The following is an 18475-nucleotide window of genomic DNA, read 5'->3' on the forward strand; positions in this document are numbered from 1 at the left end:
ATATTGAAGTGGTAAATGGGGCATATATCGGGTGAGGCAATCTGCTAGGTGATGCATCATCACCTAGTTCCTGCGGTGTTGAGGTACAAAAGACACCATCTTTACCTAAATCATATTTTCCTGCATTCTTCTCTTACAAGGCTGTCCATTCCCAATCAGGTGGCCTCTCACACATCACCTTAAAAACGAGCAAAATGGCCTAGCTTCATTAATGTAGAGATGCAAACAGAGAAAGGGTTGATGGCAGGCCCAAACACAGACTTCCAATTTCCAGGCACAAAGAACAGAATCCGGTTTGTAGAAATAGTTTGGGGTTTTTTAATGTGAGACCCGTAATTCCATGACTTTTCTGCCACGGATGTAAATCTCTCCAATCAAGTAGCACAGTGGTGCACGTGGCAGAGAGCAAGGTGTGGCCTGTGCAAAGGGGTGCCTGCTCCTTGCCCCCTCCCAAGGAAAGCCAAAGTGGTTGAAGTGCAATAATCCCACCCTCCTCCAAACACACACCATCAAAGCCTGCAGTACACAGGCTGGAACGTGGATCGCTTCAGAAAGGCAGTAGGCCCCGTGCTGGGGTGTAGTCCAAGCCAGGTCCTCAGTGTTCGTACAGGATTTTCTGATCGCAACAATCCCAGTCTATCAGCTCGTTGCTGCGAAACCAAAGGCTGATCTCTCTCTGGGCCGTCTCCAGGGAGTCGCTGGCGTGGACAACGTTCCTGTTTTCGGGGGAAACCTCACAATGAGGGCATATCGTAGGTTAAGGTCCTATCCTACAACCACCCAATTTTATATCCATTTTAACTGCTATAAACTACTTCCCCCAAATAAGTTGTAGATGGATGAGGGGGACCAAGAACTCTTTCCTGAATTGCTACAGAATTCCCGAGAGGAGGAACAGCTGGGTCTGCCTACAGTGTGGCTGCCCTAAGGCAGCATCTTGAGCTACCCTTACCTGGGGCTGAGTCAAGAAGCCACTACAATGCAGTAAAATGATGGAACAAGAGTTTCCCTGCAGAACCTCCAGAGGCAAAAGGAACTTTCCAGGGGGCAATCTAGTATCTAATGCCTGTTTTAGGCATGAAGGACTTTTAGAATGCTCACTCAAACAAAAACAAGGAAAGAACGAGCACATCGGGGAATGAAGGTTCAGCCCAGTCTACTCTTGCTCTGCTAGATTTCTGTTAGCAAGGACATTTTTTAAAATGCAAGGGAAAATTAAAATTTGATTGCCACAACAGCCCCCCCCCCCCGAATCTGTAGTTCCAGCTAGCATAGGCCATTCAGCCATTTTTATTCCACTGTAAATGTAGGCAGTAATAAATACAGATCACAAACTAAGGGAAGAGGATTTTTAAGCACACACATAGAAAAGTGAAATGTAATGTAATTTATAATAGAATGGAAAAATGAGAAAGCAAAGAAAGATCATGCAACTTAATGTGTAGGAACTCATACTGTCATTTCAACATCTTGATTGGTTCATATAAACACCCTTCCCCTATTATTCATACATGGTTTCATTTGACCCAGAAAGCTCATTTTCCATACTGGCCCTCTCAGATGACTACATGATGGCAGGAAGAACTATTCTGCAGCATACTTTAAACGAATGATTCACCAGACCAGGAAATGGGACTTAACCAAAAGAGTCGGCGTTTTGTATTCTTCATGTGTAACCAGGCCAGAGACTCGTGTCAAAGTTTGAACCTAGAAGCACCAGCAAGTCAGAGCTCAGTGACAGAGCACCTGCCTCACAGGTAGAACATCCCAGATCCCAACCCCAGCATCTCCAGCAAGAGCTGAGAGAGACTTCCTGCCCAAAAAACCTGGACAGCCACTGCCAGTCTGTGCAAACAATACGGAGCTAGATGGACTCATGGTCTCACTCTGTGCAGAACAACTTCCTGTATTTCCTGCTATTTTGGTCCCACTCATACCTGCTGACGTGGACGCTGAAGTCTCCCCGGACGGTGCCTGCCTTGGCTTCTGTGGGATTTGTCTCCCCCACCATAGCCCTGGAGGTTTTGACAACGTTGTAGCCTTCCCAGACCTGAAACAGGACACCATAGAAAAAAGGGCAAAGACCAGTAGTTCTGACATTCCTGCTAACAGCTAAACAAGGCAATATGTCTCTATCAGTACCTTACAGAGGTGCTCCCCCAACCAACATCACAGAGCGCCTGATACGGAAGGGGTGCTTAGAAGGATGGGGCAGGGGGTGCGCATTAATGAATTACAGCCGGCTATGGGCCTGGTATGGACCACAGGGCCCAACCTGGCAATTTGCAGCGGGGGGCGGGGGTGGGGTCTTCTGTTGAAGTACACAGGAGCTTCCCTTCACCCTTATGCCTAATACCTATGCAAAACGGTTCTTCCCATATCCAAGATACAAGAGCAGTACCCAGATTTGCATTTGCATCCCACAGTGATAGTGCTGGACCTACATTTCTGCGGTCCTGGAGATTGAATTGTCACGGGGGCAACCCGTAATCTTCTTTGATGGGGCTGTTCCACAACAGATCAAGACGTGAAAAGCAATTAACTATTACATCTCAGATTTGGATTGAAACTGCTGTACAGTGTCACTGGTGCGATATAAAATGTTGCAAGCAACATGGACTAAAGTCACTTCTGGGACCCCTCTGAGATTAGGGCCCTGGAGTTTAAGCTTCATAAGTTTCACAGTAGATCTGCCCCTGCACAATGGCTAAACGTTCTCCTTCCTCTATCAGAGGCAGCGTGCATACGAAGGCCATTTGCTGTGCATCACCAGAGGGGAAACTGCTATTGCACCCAGAGGTCCCATTTGTCTGCTTCCCATTGGGGCTTCTGGTTGGCCGATGTGAAGAGGATGCTGGACTAGATGGGCCTCTGGGTATTGCTGAGAGGGGATGGGGAAGAGAGACCATCTTACCATGGCCACCACAGGCCCCGAAGTCATGTACTTGATCAGCTCATGATAGAACGGCTTCCGGCGCAGTTCGTGGTAGTGTTCTGCCAGAATGCCTTCATTGGCCTGCCAAAACAAAGCTGCATCTGACGTTCAAATGGGCAGAGCCTCCCACTTATGAGACCCTGAAGAACAATCCCCTGTGTTGGCATGTGTAGCTGTCTCTGGGTCCAAGGGATGCAGGATTTTGTGGGTTCGTGAACCCCTTGCCCCAGAGGTGCACCTTGAGGAAGGGCTACCTGTCCGTGTCGTCTACCTTGTTGAAGGTGGCTGATGACAACATTAACATTTACATTCCCAGGAGGGATTGAAACTTCCCTCCCCACCCCACCCTGGAGCAAGGCTGTGGGTCATGGATAACTCTCCTCTTATTCGCTGATCCCTACAGAAACAGGAAGGAGCGCTCCAATTCAAAGTGTTGGTGCTGACCTTTAAAGCCCTAAACAGCCTCGGTCCTGTATACCTGAAGCAGCGCCTCCACCCTCATCGTTCAGTCCGGACACTGAGGTCCAGTTCCGAGGGCCTTCTGGTGGTTCCCTCACTGTGAGAAGTGAGGTTGCAGGGAACCAGACAGAGGGCCTTCTCGGTAGTGGCGCCCGCCCTGTGGAATGCCCTCCCTTCAGATGTGAAGGAAATAAGCAGCTATCTTCTCTTTAAAAGACATCTGAAGGGAAGTTTTAGGGAAGTTTTAAATATTTAATGCTGTATTGTTTTTAACACTCAATTGGAAGCTGCCCAGAGTGGCTGGGGAAACTCAGCCAGATAGGCAGGGTATAAATAAAAAATTATTATTATTATAACCTACCCCAATGTTTCCTGAGCGCTTGGCAAGCCTTGATTGCCCCCATTTCAGCACCCAATGAGCGTACCTGGAGCAACTTGAGACCCACAAGCTTGAATCCACGTTTTTCAAAGCGTCTGATCACATCCCCCACCAGCCTCCTCTGCACCCCATCTGGCTTCACGGCGATCAGTGTGCGTTCCTGCAGCCCAGGGACACCTATTGGGCAAAGAAAAGGTGGTTAGAGCCAGAGATCCTGGGAGCCCTTGTGGCTGTGATGAGTGAGAACTGCAACAAAGAGTTGCAGCATACAGGGCTCCTGTTCAGTGTAGCAGGAGCCAGCCAGCCCTCCTTTCAGGGTACTCTTTCATCCTCCCTATCCCCCATGGTTTTCTGTAGATTGTTTCCCTGGGCTTCAATTCAAACCTTTTGGAGTCCTAAGTTTAAGATGATAGGGCACCAGATCTCGAAGTGATTCATCATAATGCCCTAATTTTGAGATGGCACTAAATTTCACTACAATTTCTACCTGTTTAGGGCTATGGCTGAATTTGCCATCGGCTGAGGATAATATACATTAGAACACTGTTCTATTTCTGAATGAGTTCTGCAACAGTTTCCCCTCCATTTAGCCAAAGTAGTAAAAAATAGAATATGGTAGAAATTGTGATAAACACACAGAAAGCAGCCAAATTTGCTCCGGCAGTAGCAAAATGTGTCGCGGTTACTCTGACCCTCAGATAATAGACTGCAAGCTGTAAAACTAATGTTGCTGTTTTACAATGTTTGCTTTTTAAAAGTATTTGCCTGTATAGAGATGCCGGGTTGTTTTGTAGGCACAATGGCTGGCAAATCAAACTGAAGATCCCTAAAAGTGAAGGGAGTAAGGAAGCAGTATTGGAGGGGCAATGGAAAGCTCACCCTTCTCCCCCCCCCCCCACTAGATGCTCCCTCTCCTGCAAAATTTTGGGAATACAGCAAAAAGGCTTTGGTGCCCAGTGGTGCAGTGGATGCCCCTTTCCCAGAGGGCTTTGCTTCCTGCAGGAGGAGAGCGACAGCACTGCAAAGCAAGCAGGCTGATTAGTCACTGGGGACCTACCTAAAAGCAGGTGGATGGGACTCCAGCCTCAAGGCACAGAAGCAGCAGACACCAGCAGGGAGGGAAATGGGCAACTTTTAAGCTAATAATACTTAGCAGTCATATCATGCAGGTAAATGCTCCAAGCACCTCCTATACATTAAATATAGGACATTACATTTAAAGCAAAATCTGCCCTCTGCGCCAGGAATCCCAGCAGCTGCAGTTGACGCAGTGGAGTCGACTGGTCCACAAAAGCTTTATGTCACAATGAATCTGCTAATTAGTCGCTGAGGACGCCACTGCCAGGAATCTCTTCTGGGGAATTTGCTATAATAAGCCGAATTGTCTCCTTCTTGGGAAGTCACATACACTGACTGTGCAATCCTTACAACAGTCTTGTACGGCAGGCCAGAAGAGTCCATTCACCTCTAACCAAGCTCCTTTAACATGTAGCAAACTGGGGGAAGAAAGGGAGCTCCCCCCGAAAGGAGAGTGTGATGTAATTCAAGGGCTCTGTTTTCCAGTGAGAAGAAAAAGTAGCAGCTATCTTCTTCCAATACGTAGGTCAGTTATGCTGCTCTCTGGGGATGAGAGACCCAAAAGCCAAAGCAGGGGGCCACCTTTATGGGGAACAATTGAATCATCGCCAAGTAGAGAGCCAGCATTCTCCAGCACACTTCTTGAAAGCAAGAGCGGGGTGAGACAAACAGCTAGATATGAAGGTTGAACCCCCAAGTTGGCAATTTATGTACAGTGGTACCTCGAGTTAAATACTTAATTTGTTCCGGAGGTTCGCTCTTAACCGGAAACTGTTCTTAACCTGAAGCACCACTTTAGCTAATGGGGCCTCCCGCTGCCGCCATGCTGCCGGAGCACAATTTCTGTTCTCATCCTGAAGCAAAGTTCTTAACCTGAAGCACTATTTCTGAGTTAGCAGAGTCTGTAACCTGAAGCGTATGCAACCTGAGGTACCACTGCATTGATCTTTGAATACAGAAGTGTGGGCCTGGCAATGTTGACCTCTGGTCAGCCCTGCTTGCCAGTGTATCAAGAAGAGAGTTTAGGAATTATCACTGCCCACAGCTAGATTTTCTTCCCACCTGGTGTGTGGATACTAGTTTGCATGGTAAAACCATCTCAGCCTGAAAGAGAGATGAGCGCTGCACCCCACTGACTGGAATTAACGGTCCAGGGGTCCTTTACCTTTACTTTTTTTACTAGTTTGCATGCTAAAAAAGGGAACACGAGCAGCATCTGACCACCACCCTGGGAGTCACTGCCAACACAGGGGCATGGGAAAGTGGGGTATGGAAAAGTAGGGCTGGAACTCCCAGCTCTTCACCGTTTCAAGTCAGAGGGAACTTCACCTTAAGCTACAGCTCTTCCTAAGGCACCTGTAGATGCACCCCAGAAGATGCCAAGCTGTGCCAACAGAAGAATTCAGAAAGATTCCTGAATTGCAGGGAGTTGGACTAGATGATCCTCATGGTCCCTTCCAACTATGACTCGAGGATGCACTTGGAACAGACCATCCCCCCCCCCTCTAGTTTGCACAGCCCAAGGAAATGCCAAGCCAGATTTCTTAACAGCCCCCCATGCCAAGCTAGCAAGTACTAGCTTGGGTGGGTAAGCAAAGAAAGAATGCCAAGGGGTACAAGTCTTAGGATACCCAACTCCTCAAAGTTGTGCGCAACCAGGGAATGCCCTGCTGTGTCTCTCCAAGAGTAACGCCTGATGGAGAGACAGGACCGTGCAGGACTCCGGATCGGCCAATGGTCAGGGACGATGGGAACGGGAAGGGTTGCGGACTGCGGAGAGTCGGGGTGGGTGTGTGGGTGGAAGGGCCTGGCCCGACTTTGCCTAACTCGGATTTGCCCGCCGGAGCCACCACGCGGCGAGGGCGCAAGTTGCGCGCCCATCCCGGGGCGGAGAGGCGCTTCGCGGAACGAGTTCTGCAAGCCCCCTCGCCGGAAGGAAAAGAGCGGAGGCGATATCTCACCCCGAGGGCGCTTCGCCCCGCAACTCACCCGCGCTGTACAGCCGCCCCCCGGGGAGGCGATCGCAAGGCAGAGCCCCCCACGCCCCGAGGCTGCCCGCGCCCCGCTGCCCCGACGGCAGCAACAGGCGGCAGCTCCGGCCCACGCAGCGCTGCAGGAAGCCCATGGCGGCTCGCCCGGTAGAAGGGGGCCGGCCCGGCCGGGTTTATAGACGAGGGCTTGGGGGTGGGAGAGAGCCCGGCTGCGGGGACGCTGCTCCCCCACCCCACCCTACCCGCCGGTCCGCCCCCAGGCCAGGCCGAGCGAGGCGGCCCCCCGGGGGGGGGAGGCGTGGGAACGAGGAGGATCATGTTACGGGGGGCGGCCCCCTTAAGTAGACCCGCAGCCCCCCACCACCAGCCCCACCCCGGGGGCGGGCGGCGCGCTTTAATCGGCCGCCTCGTCTGCTAACAGGGTTTGCAGCAACTTTCGGCTCTGGAAGCTGGGGGCGCCCGTTGCTGATGGGCCAGACGAGGAGAGACCACGAGGGTGGGCGCACTTGCTGATCAGGGGGCGCCGTCCGTAGCTGCTTCCGCCGGCAAGGAAGGATCACGGAAGGCGGGCGGGGAGAGAGAGAAAAGCTGGTTGAGTGCTCCTAGGCAGGAATGGGTATTTTTTTGAGGGGGGGGGGGTTGTGGAGCAAAGCAGCCGTTTCTCAAACAGCAAAAGGGGAATAGGAAGTTGTTTTATGAAGCCGGCGCAGACCATTTGACCATCTACTAATCGGGTACTTTGTTCTCGCTAAAGTACTAAGTGGGTACTGTACTTTAACGGGGGTTATTAAAATACTTCCACATTAGCTGCAACACGCATCAACCCAATAAATCCCAGCGACTAAACTGCCGAACCTAGGCAATAAAAATATGTCCCAGAGGCCAGCACACCTCACTGAAACAACTGGATGCACCTTGCCTGCCCCATCCCCCGTCCCTTCCCCAGGATTAGATTGTAAGCTCCTAGCAGCAGGGACTGATGCTCTATTTTGTAAAGCGCACTCTAACGCCAGCCTCCAGCAATTTGGCACCCACGCAGGTGTTTCTTGCTGCAGCTCCCACGCTGGCTGTGGCTGATGGGATTTCTAGTCCAGAGGGCACCCGGTTGACAAAGGCTGATATGAAAACAAACAGCAACAAGAAGTTACTAAAGGGATGAAGCGATGGGCTATGGGACTTGCCCTCTCACACAGTTGAAACGTTCTTAGTTTATGGGATGGGTTCCTGTAGCAAATAGTTAACATTGGTCTTTATAACACTAAGATATACTGCTCTACTTCAGTACATGCTTGGAGTGTTAGAACAGTAGTTCACAGGCTTTCCCTGTGGAGCACTTGAACACTGATGAGGGACTTGAATGACCAATTGATTTTTGTGCAAGTTGTGGCCTCAAAAATCTGTGTGGCCAATTGCTACTTTCAGTGAAGATTTTTATATGTATAAAAAAACCCTCTGCCTTTAGGAGGGTCTCCCTCATCCTCAGAGCGGATCGTCATCCGGTGATGAACAGGGAGGGAGGCTGGATTCATGGGTGCTGCAGATAATATACAGAACATCTAATTAGAGGAGATTAAGAGGAAACACGAGGCCCGTTTGGAGAGGGGCCACCCTCCCTTCTGTCAGTACAGCTGCAGCCAAATACTTGCAACTTGTGGAAAAATAGGAGAATTTAGAGACTTTAGAGAAACTTTGCCCTTTAAGCTGAGGTTGTGTCCAAGAACAAGCTACTGTATTTTCCCTTGACAAAACAAACCATTATGTAGCTGGCATCACTGGCCTTCCCAGGTGCTTTCTTCATTAGCTTTCCATCCTTTAAGTGGTGAAAGGTGCTGCCTGATCACAACATTCAGTCCTATATTTCTCCCTGGACTTGAACCAAATTGGCTGAAATACTTCCCTAAAACACAGAGAGGCAACTACCAGCCCCTGGGGCAAATGAGGCCCTGCAGGGGTTGCCAGACACTGCTCCAGCCACCAGCCAGATGGAGAATCTGTGCAGGGGAAATCAAATGCTGGACTTAAGCCTAGGAAAACTTAGAGGTCCCAATGGGAGACCTCCAGTGGGGGGCAGGGCGAGGGCATTTCATTTACCATTCCTTGCTCAGAAGTCATCTGGATGCCAACCATGTATTAAAATCGCAAGTGCTTTTCTTCATAAGCAGGAGCTATGTTGTCTAGGACCATCTTCATACTTGTCCCCATCCCACCTCTGTTGTTCCAACAACCCTGAACTGGCTCCAGTTCAGAAGACAAACAGTGCTGTTCTACCTGCTGGAAGTTCGTAGCTCCCAGAACAGTGACCCAAGAAAAATATTGGCAGAAACATCGAGGACAGAGGGTTGTTTTTTCCTTACCCCACCTGCTCTCTGCACAACTGAACGAGTCCTGCTTAGTTCTCTTCTGGTTCCCAATCCTAACCTCCGATTCTCCAGATGTTGTGCCACCTGGATCCATCAACCTTTTAAATGTCATGGACAGGTTTAGACTGGGCACCAAGAAGGAGCCATGTGATGAGCACAAGGGCACCAGTAGGTTGTATAGAGGGGCATTGGAACCTTCAATACTACTAGCTTTTGAGAGCAAACTAGACATGCATTTGGTTCAACTAAATGCAGGTGGACTCAGTGTCCAAGGCAGATAACCACTCTTGATTTTTAAAGCTCCTGAGTTTTGCCCCCCTTCCTGCCAAAAGAAACCAGTTCACCTTTTCTCTTCCAACTCTACCAATATTCACTCATCTGACCACATATGGTCACATTTCACGGGAACAACCCTGACTCCCTTGCTACTCCTCATGCCTGGAACTCTTCACCCCAAAAGGTCCACAATACAGCCTCCCCTTTCAGATCCCTCCTTAAAAGTCCACCTCGCCCATGAACCCTTTTATTTGAATCCACAACGTTCTGTCCCAAAAGACCTGGCTAGCATCAACTGAACTGCAATGGCTTTTGGAAACCAACCTGCCAACTCTTGTGCCTCATGTGCAAACATCCAAATGGCATTCACGAAGAGGAGCTGTGGTGGGGTTGCTCACTTCTGAGGAGCCTCAAGCACTGAAATTCCCAGTTTATGGAAAAGAAGCCAGTGCACTTGCCTGCTTGAAGGCTATCGGGCCATGGCTATCGTTTGAAAGCATATGATGTAGCAACTGCGCTGGAAGCTAAATGAGTCTTAGCGTTTGGTCAGTTCCTAGTCAGATGACTGCCTGAGCACCATGATGGAAGAAAGACTATTGTTGCAGACCATCTGCTTTGAATGCAGAAGGTCCCAGGTTCAAGATCCTCAGCATCTCCAGGTAGGGCTACCTATCTGAAACCCTGGAGAGCAGATGCCCATCAGTGTAGGCACTACTGAGCTAGGTGGACCAATGAACCAGAGCTTCCTACGTTCCTAAAATCAAGCAAGCTTCACATTGGAAGAGTACATGCTCTGGGGAAATGGGACAACCAGTTGTTCTTAGCAGCAAGATTTGAGCATCTTCCAAAACTATGACCGTTGACCCATTGATCTGGACAGAGAAAACATGCACTTTCACTCTGGGTAAACAGTATTGTGACCGATGCTTTCACAAGATGCTGACCCCTGGAGCAGGCCAGGGACAGGCGGAGTGTCACTGTGGCTGAAATCAAACAAGACAAAAAATTAGGCAGAATTTGTAATGTGTCATCATCCAGCTCCCAGCCACGGCTCCTCCCTCCGACGATAGTCGCCATAGTGGATTTTGAAGAACCATTCTGGCCAGGGGTGGTGGTGGAAGCAGAAAATCCAGCCTCCTCTAAACAGCACCATCTGTTTTAATGCAATGTTTTAATTGATGCTTCTGTCATGTAAGCCTCTTTTGGGAGTGCTAGCCTCAAAAGCAGTATAAACACCTTGAATGAAATGAAGACACAGCAAGCCACAAAGTACAATGGGCAAGGAAAGACTGGGATATCTGAAGAGGTTCCAGGTATCTCTACACAGTTCACCCTCTTGAAAACAAGGTCAACAGGCAAGAGTGCAAGTGTCCACAAGTTCATGCCATTCTGCTGGCGAATCTGTTCAGACCATGTGCCTGCAATTCGGTGAAGCACAACAGCAGGCTCTCATACAGTTATTGATATGTTTTTCTAAAGATTAAAGGGCCAGCATAATGCAATAATTAAAATGTGGGAGTGGGACTAGGTGCTAGGTTAAGGTGCACACAAAAGTTTACTAGGGCCCACCTGAGGTCAGTCGCTCGCCTAACTTACCTCAAAAGGTGGTTGTGAATAATAAAGTAGCCCATGTAATGCCATCATGAGTCCCTTGGAAAAGCAGGCTCTGAGCAGATATGAAAAACCCTATAGATGCATCTTTAACTATCACTGAAAGTCATGTAGCAACCCATAGAAATCACTCTTCAGGAATGTGCACAGAACCACCTGCACAAGCTGAACATGAGTCAAGAGGGTGATGCAGCAGCAAAAAAAAAAAAAAAAAGCTAATGCTACTCTAGGCAACAGAAGTATAGGGTCCAGATTAAGGGAAGTAACAGTCCTGCTCTGTTCTGCCTTGGTCAGACCACACCTGGAATACTGTGTCCAGTTCTGGGTGCCACAATTTAAAAAGGACGTTGACAAGCTGTGTAGAGGAGGGCAACCAAGATGATCTGGAAACCAAGGAACAGTTGAGGGAATTGAGTATGTTTAGCCAAGCAAAGAGGAGACTGAGAGGAGATATGATAGCCATCTTCAAATATCCAAAGGGCTGTCACATGGAAGATGGAGCAAACTTGTTTTCTCCTGCTCTGGAGGGTAGGACTCGAACCAGTGGCTTCAAGTTACAAGAAAGGAGATTCTGACTAAACATCAGGAAGAACTTTCTAACAGTAGGAGCTGTTTGACAGTGGGATGGACTCCCTTGGGAGGCTGTAAGCAGGGGCTGGGTGGCCATCTGTCAGGTATGCTCTAGCAGAGACACCTGCATTGCCGGGGGTTGGACTAGATAACCATTGGGGATCCCTTCCAGCTCTATGGTTCTATGAACTGGTCTGAAGCCCAGAGTTTATGCCCTCCCCAAGACTTCCCGAAAGGCCCTGAAGATACCTAAATAGATCTCAAGCTCGTCTAAAACAACAAAGTAAGCACTTTTTTATTTCCATTAAGCACATTTTAGTATCACAATGGAATGATGAGAAAAAACTTTTCTTTAAAAAAAACCCCACGAAAACAGAGCTCTGTCTGTCTGTCCATCTGTCTCCCCACCGATGGCAGGGGAGGCTTCAAGGCAATTAAAAACAAAAAGTTGATGGGATGTTCCCCTCCCCAACAGCCAGGTGCAGGAGGGGAGGGAGGCAGGTGGAATGATGTGAAGGTGGGAACATCTGAAGTAGTCTTTGGCGTTTCTGCCTCATGATTGATGCACAAGACCAGTCACCGGAACCTGCAAATCTGCAAATGCCACAGTATTAAGACAAAAACATCCAGCTATAGAGGAACGGCCTGCAGGTGGGCCTCGAGACACCCTGTAGGACACAGAGCTGCCGCCACAGCTCAGCTGCGAGGAGGAGCTGGAAGGGGAATGGACAAGGGTGGGGGCACAGCGTGCAGCTCTCCCAGGCACGGGGGCCCATGGGGGAGGTGCTTCTGTATCCAGCCGGCCTGGTGAGATCGGGGAGCGGAGGCAGCGGCAACATGAGGAGCACAGGTCCGCTCACGACAGGGATTCGAACCAGAGTCAGTGCCGAAAACTATAGCTTCACGGTCCCAGGGGGCAAACTGTCGTTGCAGAGTCTGTAGTAGCGCAGGTCGTTGACCAGCCTGTGCACGTTCTGCGTAAATGAGGGCAGGTCCTGGAAAAGGGGTGGTGGGGAGACATGGGAGAGAAGAGGTAGCCAACGGTTAGGACAACAACAACAACAACAACAAGATTAACCAATCCTTCCAGTTCTTTGCCCCAAAGGAGTGTTTACACTAGGGTATGCAATGGCACCGACCTTGTCCAAACACTTCCAAATATCTCCTGGCTCTGTTTTCAACAATCTGGGGCCATTTTATTCAGCTAATTTCAACTAGGTTGTGTGGGTTTGAGACGGCCTGAAATGTCACCATGAAGTCTTATGAAGGAAGAGCCAAGTTTTTAAGGGAAATAGAAACCTTTGTAGTGAGCAGCCCCGGAACAAAAGCAATGTCACCCCCCAGAAGCTGCCTTATATCCACAGTCAGGCTGTTGACCCATTTTGCTCAGTACTGTCTGCACTGGCTGGCAGCAGCTTTCCAGGGTTTCAGGCAGGAGAAACTCTCTGCATGAAGCCACGAGAAGGTGCAGTCTGATGGGACACACAGTCCCGAAGCAGCCATTACTCTGAGAGCTTCCCTTCCTCTTTGAGACCTCTTTAAATGTGTAGTGCAAATGGGACCTATCACCTTAAATAATCATGGCTTCCCCCAAAGGACCCTGGGAACTGTGGCTTGTTAAGGCAGGCTATGGTAAGAAGATGATGCTGTGCTAGATGCTGAACCACTTTGGTCTGATTCAGTTTCAGGATCCTTCTTATGTTCTCATTCAATAATAAAACATTATAGTTCAAGGAAGTTCTATTTGGGACACGGGTGTGTGTGTTGTCAGTCTGTCCGTACAGAACAACCCCACCTGAAAGCTCCAAGCCAGCCTCACCCTGTCCATTTTGAAGTTCCTTCCAAGCACGTTTTTCTGGTTGGTGTCCACACCATCGCAGCTGGCCAAGAACCCCGGAAGAAAGGCCGAGTAGAAGCTATCAAAGTCCACGGAGGCCATGTTGTAGATGGCTATGCCAATTTCCTCTTGCAAGAGGTCGTGTGATTTATGGACCAGTACCTGAAGCAGGACATTCACAAACTGGAAAAGCATGGCTGTCCGGAAGATCTTCTGTGGGGAAAAAGAACAAGGGTGTTTAGCAAGCTCCTGAGGTGCTCAGAAAAACAGCAGCTCAGGGGGATCAGTGAAGCTGCGAGGTGCTCTGCAAAGGACCATCTGATAGGCCTTGTTTCAGTGGCTCATGGCAGCTGAATTATGCCACACCTCCAGGGTCCAGTGCAGGGTTCATTCACCTCCATGGATGCAGAGGTAAGTGAAAACCCCTGGCAACTTGGCATTCACCACTCCACCAGCTGAACACACCTGCACTAGCAAGCTTGCACAACATTTAAAACCATTAGCTCTTGTGATAATGTGGCACTCACAATGAAAATGTGGGTAAAATCTGCTATGATTAAACAATGACAAAGAGTCCTGCCACAATCCCTACAGTATGTCGAGGGGCCCAGTTTTCTTGGGTCTCTGACATGCTCATTCAATGTACCTGATCCTCTGCAAGCCACCCGCCACTGGGCATTTTGGGCAATGGTTTGGGGAGCAACATATTCAACACAGGCATTAGAAAAAATCTCTTGCAGTTTCCCTCTCCAAGTTGAAGGAGAATTAATTTCCTTGTTCTGCCTGAGCGAAATTCTTGTTCCTCTCTGCACTGGCCAATTTAATTTATGACACAAGCCAGGCCTATGCTCTTCCAACACGTAAGCAACAGCAACTCCAGCGAGGAGAGCACCCGAGTGTATGGACCACTAGGGGGCAATAAGCAGGAAGAACCAGAATTGCTAGCCTTCTGAACTGTCCCTTTTGTGCCAGAGCTTTGTGTAAGCAAGATACAGAATGTACTGTTGTATACATTGGAAAGCAGGGAGCTTACCTTGTGATACAGCTTCTGCTTTGTGTTCAGAGTCTCCAAATAGAACAAGTTCTGTTTAAAAAGGTGTATGTCAGGCTGCAGGAAGGATTGGCCAAATGCCTGTGGAAAAGGGAAAAAAGCCTATCAGGACAACAGACATTGAAGGAAGTAACCAAAAACTAGAAGCTCTTTGAATAGCCATTGGACCAGTGACAGGGAACCTGATATTGTCTACCCTCCACCATCCCTGCCCACTGGCCACACTGGTTGCAGCTGATGAGAGGAAGAGTCTTAGTTCGACCACATCTGGACAGCTCCAGACTGGCTACCTCTATACTCGACAGCGATGTCAGGGATGTTTTCTTGTTGTAAAATCTCACCTTCTTGAGACTGTCTCGCATCAAGTTACGAGATGAAGCAGGAATGGTTGGAATTCAGTGGCCCTCCTCCAAGCACACTGAGGCTTTGAAGGAAACAGGGCCAGGCAAGGAGCTTTTCCTACTTCTCAGGGAGTTAAACAAGAATTTGAGAATGGCCAAATAGACTAGAGACTGGAATTTGACCATGGCGGCAGCAGCAAGCAGACAACTCCCCAACAGGATGCAGACATCCTGGGCATGCAGAACATTCAGAGAGCACGAAGCAGAAGCGCCTCTCCCAAAGAGCATGAGCCAACTGGAAGGGCAACAGCCAGAAGCACTTGGCTAGAATCAGCCACTACTGAGCTGTCAGCTCTTTAGCAATCTTCTGCTTACAAATTACCAGTGCTCAGCACTTGGAATGAGAAGGGAACCTGAGCAGGAGTTGCCTGGAATGGCCCCAAACAACTAACAGGCTCTCAGTAGACAACAGGATTAGGAACAAGTGTGGGTACAGAAGGAACAACAGTGTATGGAGAAGAAACCTCTCCAGTGGGTTCAGTGAGTAACTCCAGGGTTCAGGTGAGGCCTCCACAATAGCTACTTGGTAAAGCAGATGCTAGAGATTTGCGTGAACATCCAGACCAAGGAGTTAACTCGCTTTTCTTAAAATAACACAGGCCGTTCCCATCACATCGCCATCCTCCACACCTCTATGAAGTCGCAAAGTTAAAATATGCAGTTGCACTAAGCACTGGCTCTTTTGAAAAGGTCTTGAGCCTTCAAAGTGTACAAGGAACACAATGCAAATCAAGTAGGTCCGTCCCTTAATGTGTCAGGGCAGCATTTGGACTCATGGGAAAGCCAGGGACTGTTGTGTTCTTGCAGCCGGTAAGCCGTTTTAACTATTTTCCTGTATTGGAACAGAGCCCCATTTCGCAGTGTTACCCGTTTCCTACAGTTGCCAGCCAGAAGCATCTGGGCCCTCACAAGCAAGGAAGCGACAACACCAGCTGACTCCCGTCCAGGTACCTGCATAATGGCGCTGAACTGTGCTTCGTTCTCCATCTGCTCGTCAGCTACGCCTCTCTGGACACTCGCCAGAATGCTGGACTTGAAGAAGTACCGCCAGTTGTGATGAAGGACCCGGAAGAGCAGCTCAAACAGTTCAGCTTTCACATCGGGAGAGGATCGCTTGGGGACAAAGGGAAAGCACGCAGGAAGTCACCACACGCCCATCGCCAGAACGGCTCTCATTACCAGCACAGCCCAAGGCGGATGGTCAGAGAGGGAGGAGTTTGCTATGCAGCAGAAGAAGGCAGCAGTCATGGGTTAGTGCTGCAGTTGCACACCCTTTAAGCACTGGCCCTCTCGAAAATAAAATTTTAAAGAAAAGTAAGATGACCATCTGATTTTCAATCCATATTCCACCCAATGAAAGTTTAAAGGCAGCTTATTTCCATGCGGTATTCAGTCCTCTTCTTTCCACAGGGAAGCAAAATAATAAACAGTGCCATTGCTTTCCTGACAATTTTAATTCCCACGGATAGTTTGGCTGCTGCCTACCTCCTCCCTGCCATTGGTCTCACCATGTGTGAACAAAGCACCCGAGGACAGATCACTTGGCAGTGTCTGAAAAATGGATCCTTTTTAAAGGAGTCTATTTGTGCATCTGACTGCAAACCACCAAGTGGTGTACATCTATTACAGGGCTTCTCAGGGGTGTGGCTCCACTACTGTCCCATGATTCGGACCCTGCAAGAGCTTCTGCCTTGCCCCATCCCCTTCTGTCTCTCGCCCAGCCCCAGGATGGCCCTACCTCCGCAACAATTGGGTAGACTTGCTCCATGCAGAGTGAGATGATGTTGGGTAAGAAAGGCTTGAAGACTTGGCCTGGCTCTTGCACCACCACCTGAAGGATCCTCAGAAATTTCTCTACCACTCGGCACCCGGTGCTCCCGTCATGGAGGATGCTCTCGGCCAGCTGCTCTCTAAGGGCACAACACAAAAAACAATTAAGCTTTCAGGAAGACTTGGGTCTAGCTGTAGAGCATTTGTCTACAGGCAGTAAATGCATAGAGACTTCCCCGTCCCCTCTGAAATCTGAGCGACATACCAGTCTCAAAAGCGAGCTCCATCCTATTATTACATATTCATGTTCTGTGTCAAAGAAACAGCAGCAAAAGATTAGCGACAGAAAGTTGAGCGAGTTACCTGGTGAACATGTTGAGGAACGTCTGTATGACCTGCTCGGTGAAAGGCACACCCATCTGCACCCTCAGCCCTTGAAAGAGGGTGAGGAAGAAGCTCAGCATTTCATCTGTCACATCTGGAAATGGGAAGGCGGAGGAGCCAAAAAGGAAAGCGTTAACAAAAAAAGCATTGTTTTGACATGTGACTGTTCTTGGGCAGGAGCCACCTTGGCTATTTGACACTGGACTGGCAAAGTGAATCCTCCCCTGGCACCTACTGCACAGCTAATGCCAAAGGCTTGACATCTTAGCCTCAACCAGCAGGTTCGAGAAATGGACAGCTAAGCAGCTGTTGACAAGGCTCTGAGTGTTATCAGTGTAATAGCATGTACAGTGGTACCTCGGGTTAAGTACTTAATTCGTTCCACAGGTCCGTATTTAACCTGAAACTGTTCTTAACCTGAAGCACTTTAGCTAATGGGGCCTCCTGCTGCTGCTGACGTGCCGCTGGAGCACGATTTCTGTTCTCATCCTGAAGCAAGGTTCTTAACCTGAAGCACTATTTCTGGGTTAGCGGAGTCTGTAACCTGAAGCGTATGCAACCTGAAGCGTATGTAACCCAAGGTACCACTGTACAGCCCCACAGTCAATGGCAAGGCACTGGATTAGTGCACAGAATGGTTTAGATTGAACTCTAGTGGCTGACTGCGGAAATGCAGGACTGTAAAAAAAATAAATCTCTGACACCTGACCCTAAACTCTGTTAGAGGGTGGCCTATATACATATAGAAAATAAAAAACCAATAAAATAAAATAAATACTTGAAATGAACAGTAACCTCTAACGAACAACTATACTTAGTGTTACAGTTGTGCACCTACTCAAAAAGAAGTCATGCTGAACTCAGGGAGGGCTCACACCCATTACTCACTTTGACATTGACAGTCAAATTTTTGTCACGTTTACAGGTATTTGTGATTTTAGATGCTCTGCTCCTCTTGTGGGCTCACACCCTTGCTCTAGGTTGATTTTTAGCACCAATGTTGGACCACAGTTTAGGGTTGGATGCGAGGTTTTGTGTGACAGCAATTAACTTGCTCAGCCACTATGAAACATTTTATACACTTTTTAGTTTTTGTACCATTTGGTATAGAACTGCCATGCAGTGGCTGCTGCTTCGCTTGGTGCTGATATATGATTGCATTGGAATGTTTATTTGTCCTTAATTGATCCATTTTAACAATCAATAGCTTGTTTTATTATCATTTTTAAATATTATAACATTCAGATAAATCAAGCTATTTGGTCATGTTATGTTTGAAATGACAGAATTTTTGATTGCTATTGTAATGAAGCGTTGTATTTGTATTTTTGTTACTGCTTTCAGTAACAAAGCCGCTTTCAGCAAATTTATATG

General features: G+C 48.6%; 2 protein-coding genes across 4 annotated transcripts in view; both read right to left on the reverse strand.

Annotated features, from left to right (window-relative positions):
* The window catches only part of XPO6 (exportin 6), a 145072-nt gene that overhangs the window by 89239 nt on the left and 37358 nt on the right, over positions 1-18475 (reverse strand). For 2 of the 3 annotated variants that reach the window (XM_083710823.1, XM_083710822.1), the window contains 6 exons: positions 17081-17195; positions 16686-16857; positions 15899-16060; positions 14529-14627; positions 13478-13708; positions 11930-12653 (listed from right to left, as the gene is read on the reverse strand). In XM_083710823.1, coding sequence (XP_083566949.1) covers positions 12552-12653; positions 13478-13708; positions 14529-14627; positions 15899-16060; positions 16686-16857; positions 17081-17195 — 881 coding nt within the window. In that variant the 3' untranslated portion in view covers positions 11930-12551. Of the gene's footprint in view, positions 1-11929; positions 12654-13477; positions 13709-14528; positions 14628-15898; positions 16061-16685; positions 16858-17080; positions 17196-18475 lie in introns of those variants that run through there. The other variant, XR_014557714.1, reaches the window with a different exon arrangement.
* Positions 295-7347, reverse strand: LOC310831022 (nucleoside diphosphate kinase A-like). The gene is made up of 5 exons (XM_083711038.1): positions 6840-7347; positions 3820-3950; positions 2915-3016; positions 1938-2050; positions 295-716 (listed from the first exon to the last, which is right to left on the reverse strand). Exons 1-5 carry the CDS (start codon positions 6973-6975, stop codon positions 596-598), a joined length of 603 nt encoding a protein of 200 aa, XP_083567164.1. The 5' UTR covers positions 6976-7347; the 3' UTR covers positions 295-595.

Source organism: Podarcis gaigeae, assembly GCF_964106915.1.
Source record: "Podarcis gaigeae genome assembly, chromosome: 14".
Taxonomy (NCBI): domain Eukaryota; kingdom Metazoa; phylum Chordata; class Lepidosauria; order Squamata; family Lacertidae; genus Podarcis; species Podarcis gaigeae.

Coding starts and splice junctions, on each gene's coding strand:
- LOC310831022 (XM_083711038.1), bottom strand. CDS start 6,975: ATGGGCTTCCTGCAGCGCTGCGTGGGCCGGAGCTGCCGCCTGTTGCTG. Junction 2,051..2,914: donor CGGGGCCTGTGGTGGCCATG/GTAAGATGGTCT, acceptor GTCCTGTTTCAG/GTCTGGGAAGGCTACAACGT. Junction 717..1,937: donor TTCAGCGTCCACGTCAGCAG/GTATGAGTGGGA, acceptor CCCCGAAAACAG/GAACGTTGTCCACGCCAGCG.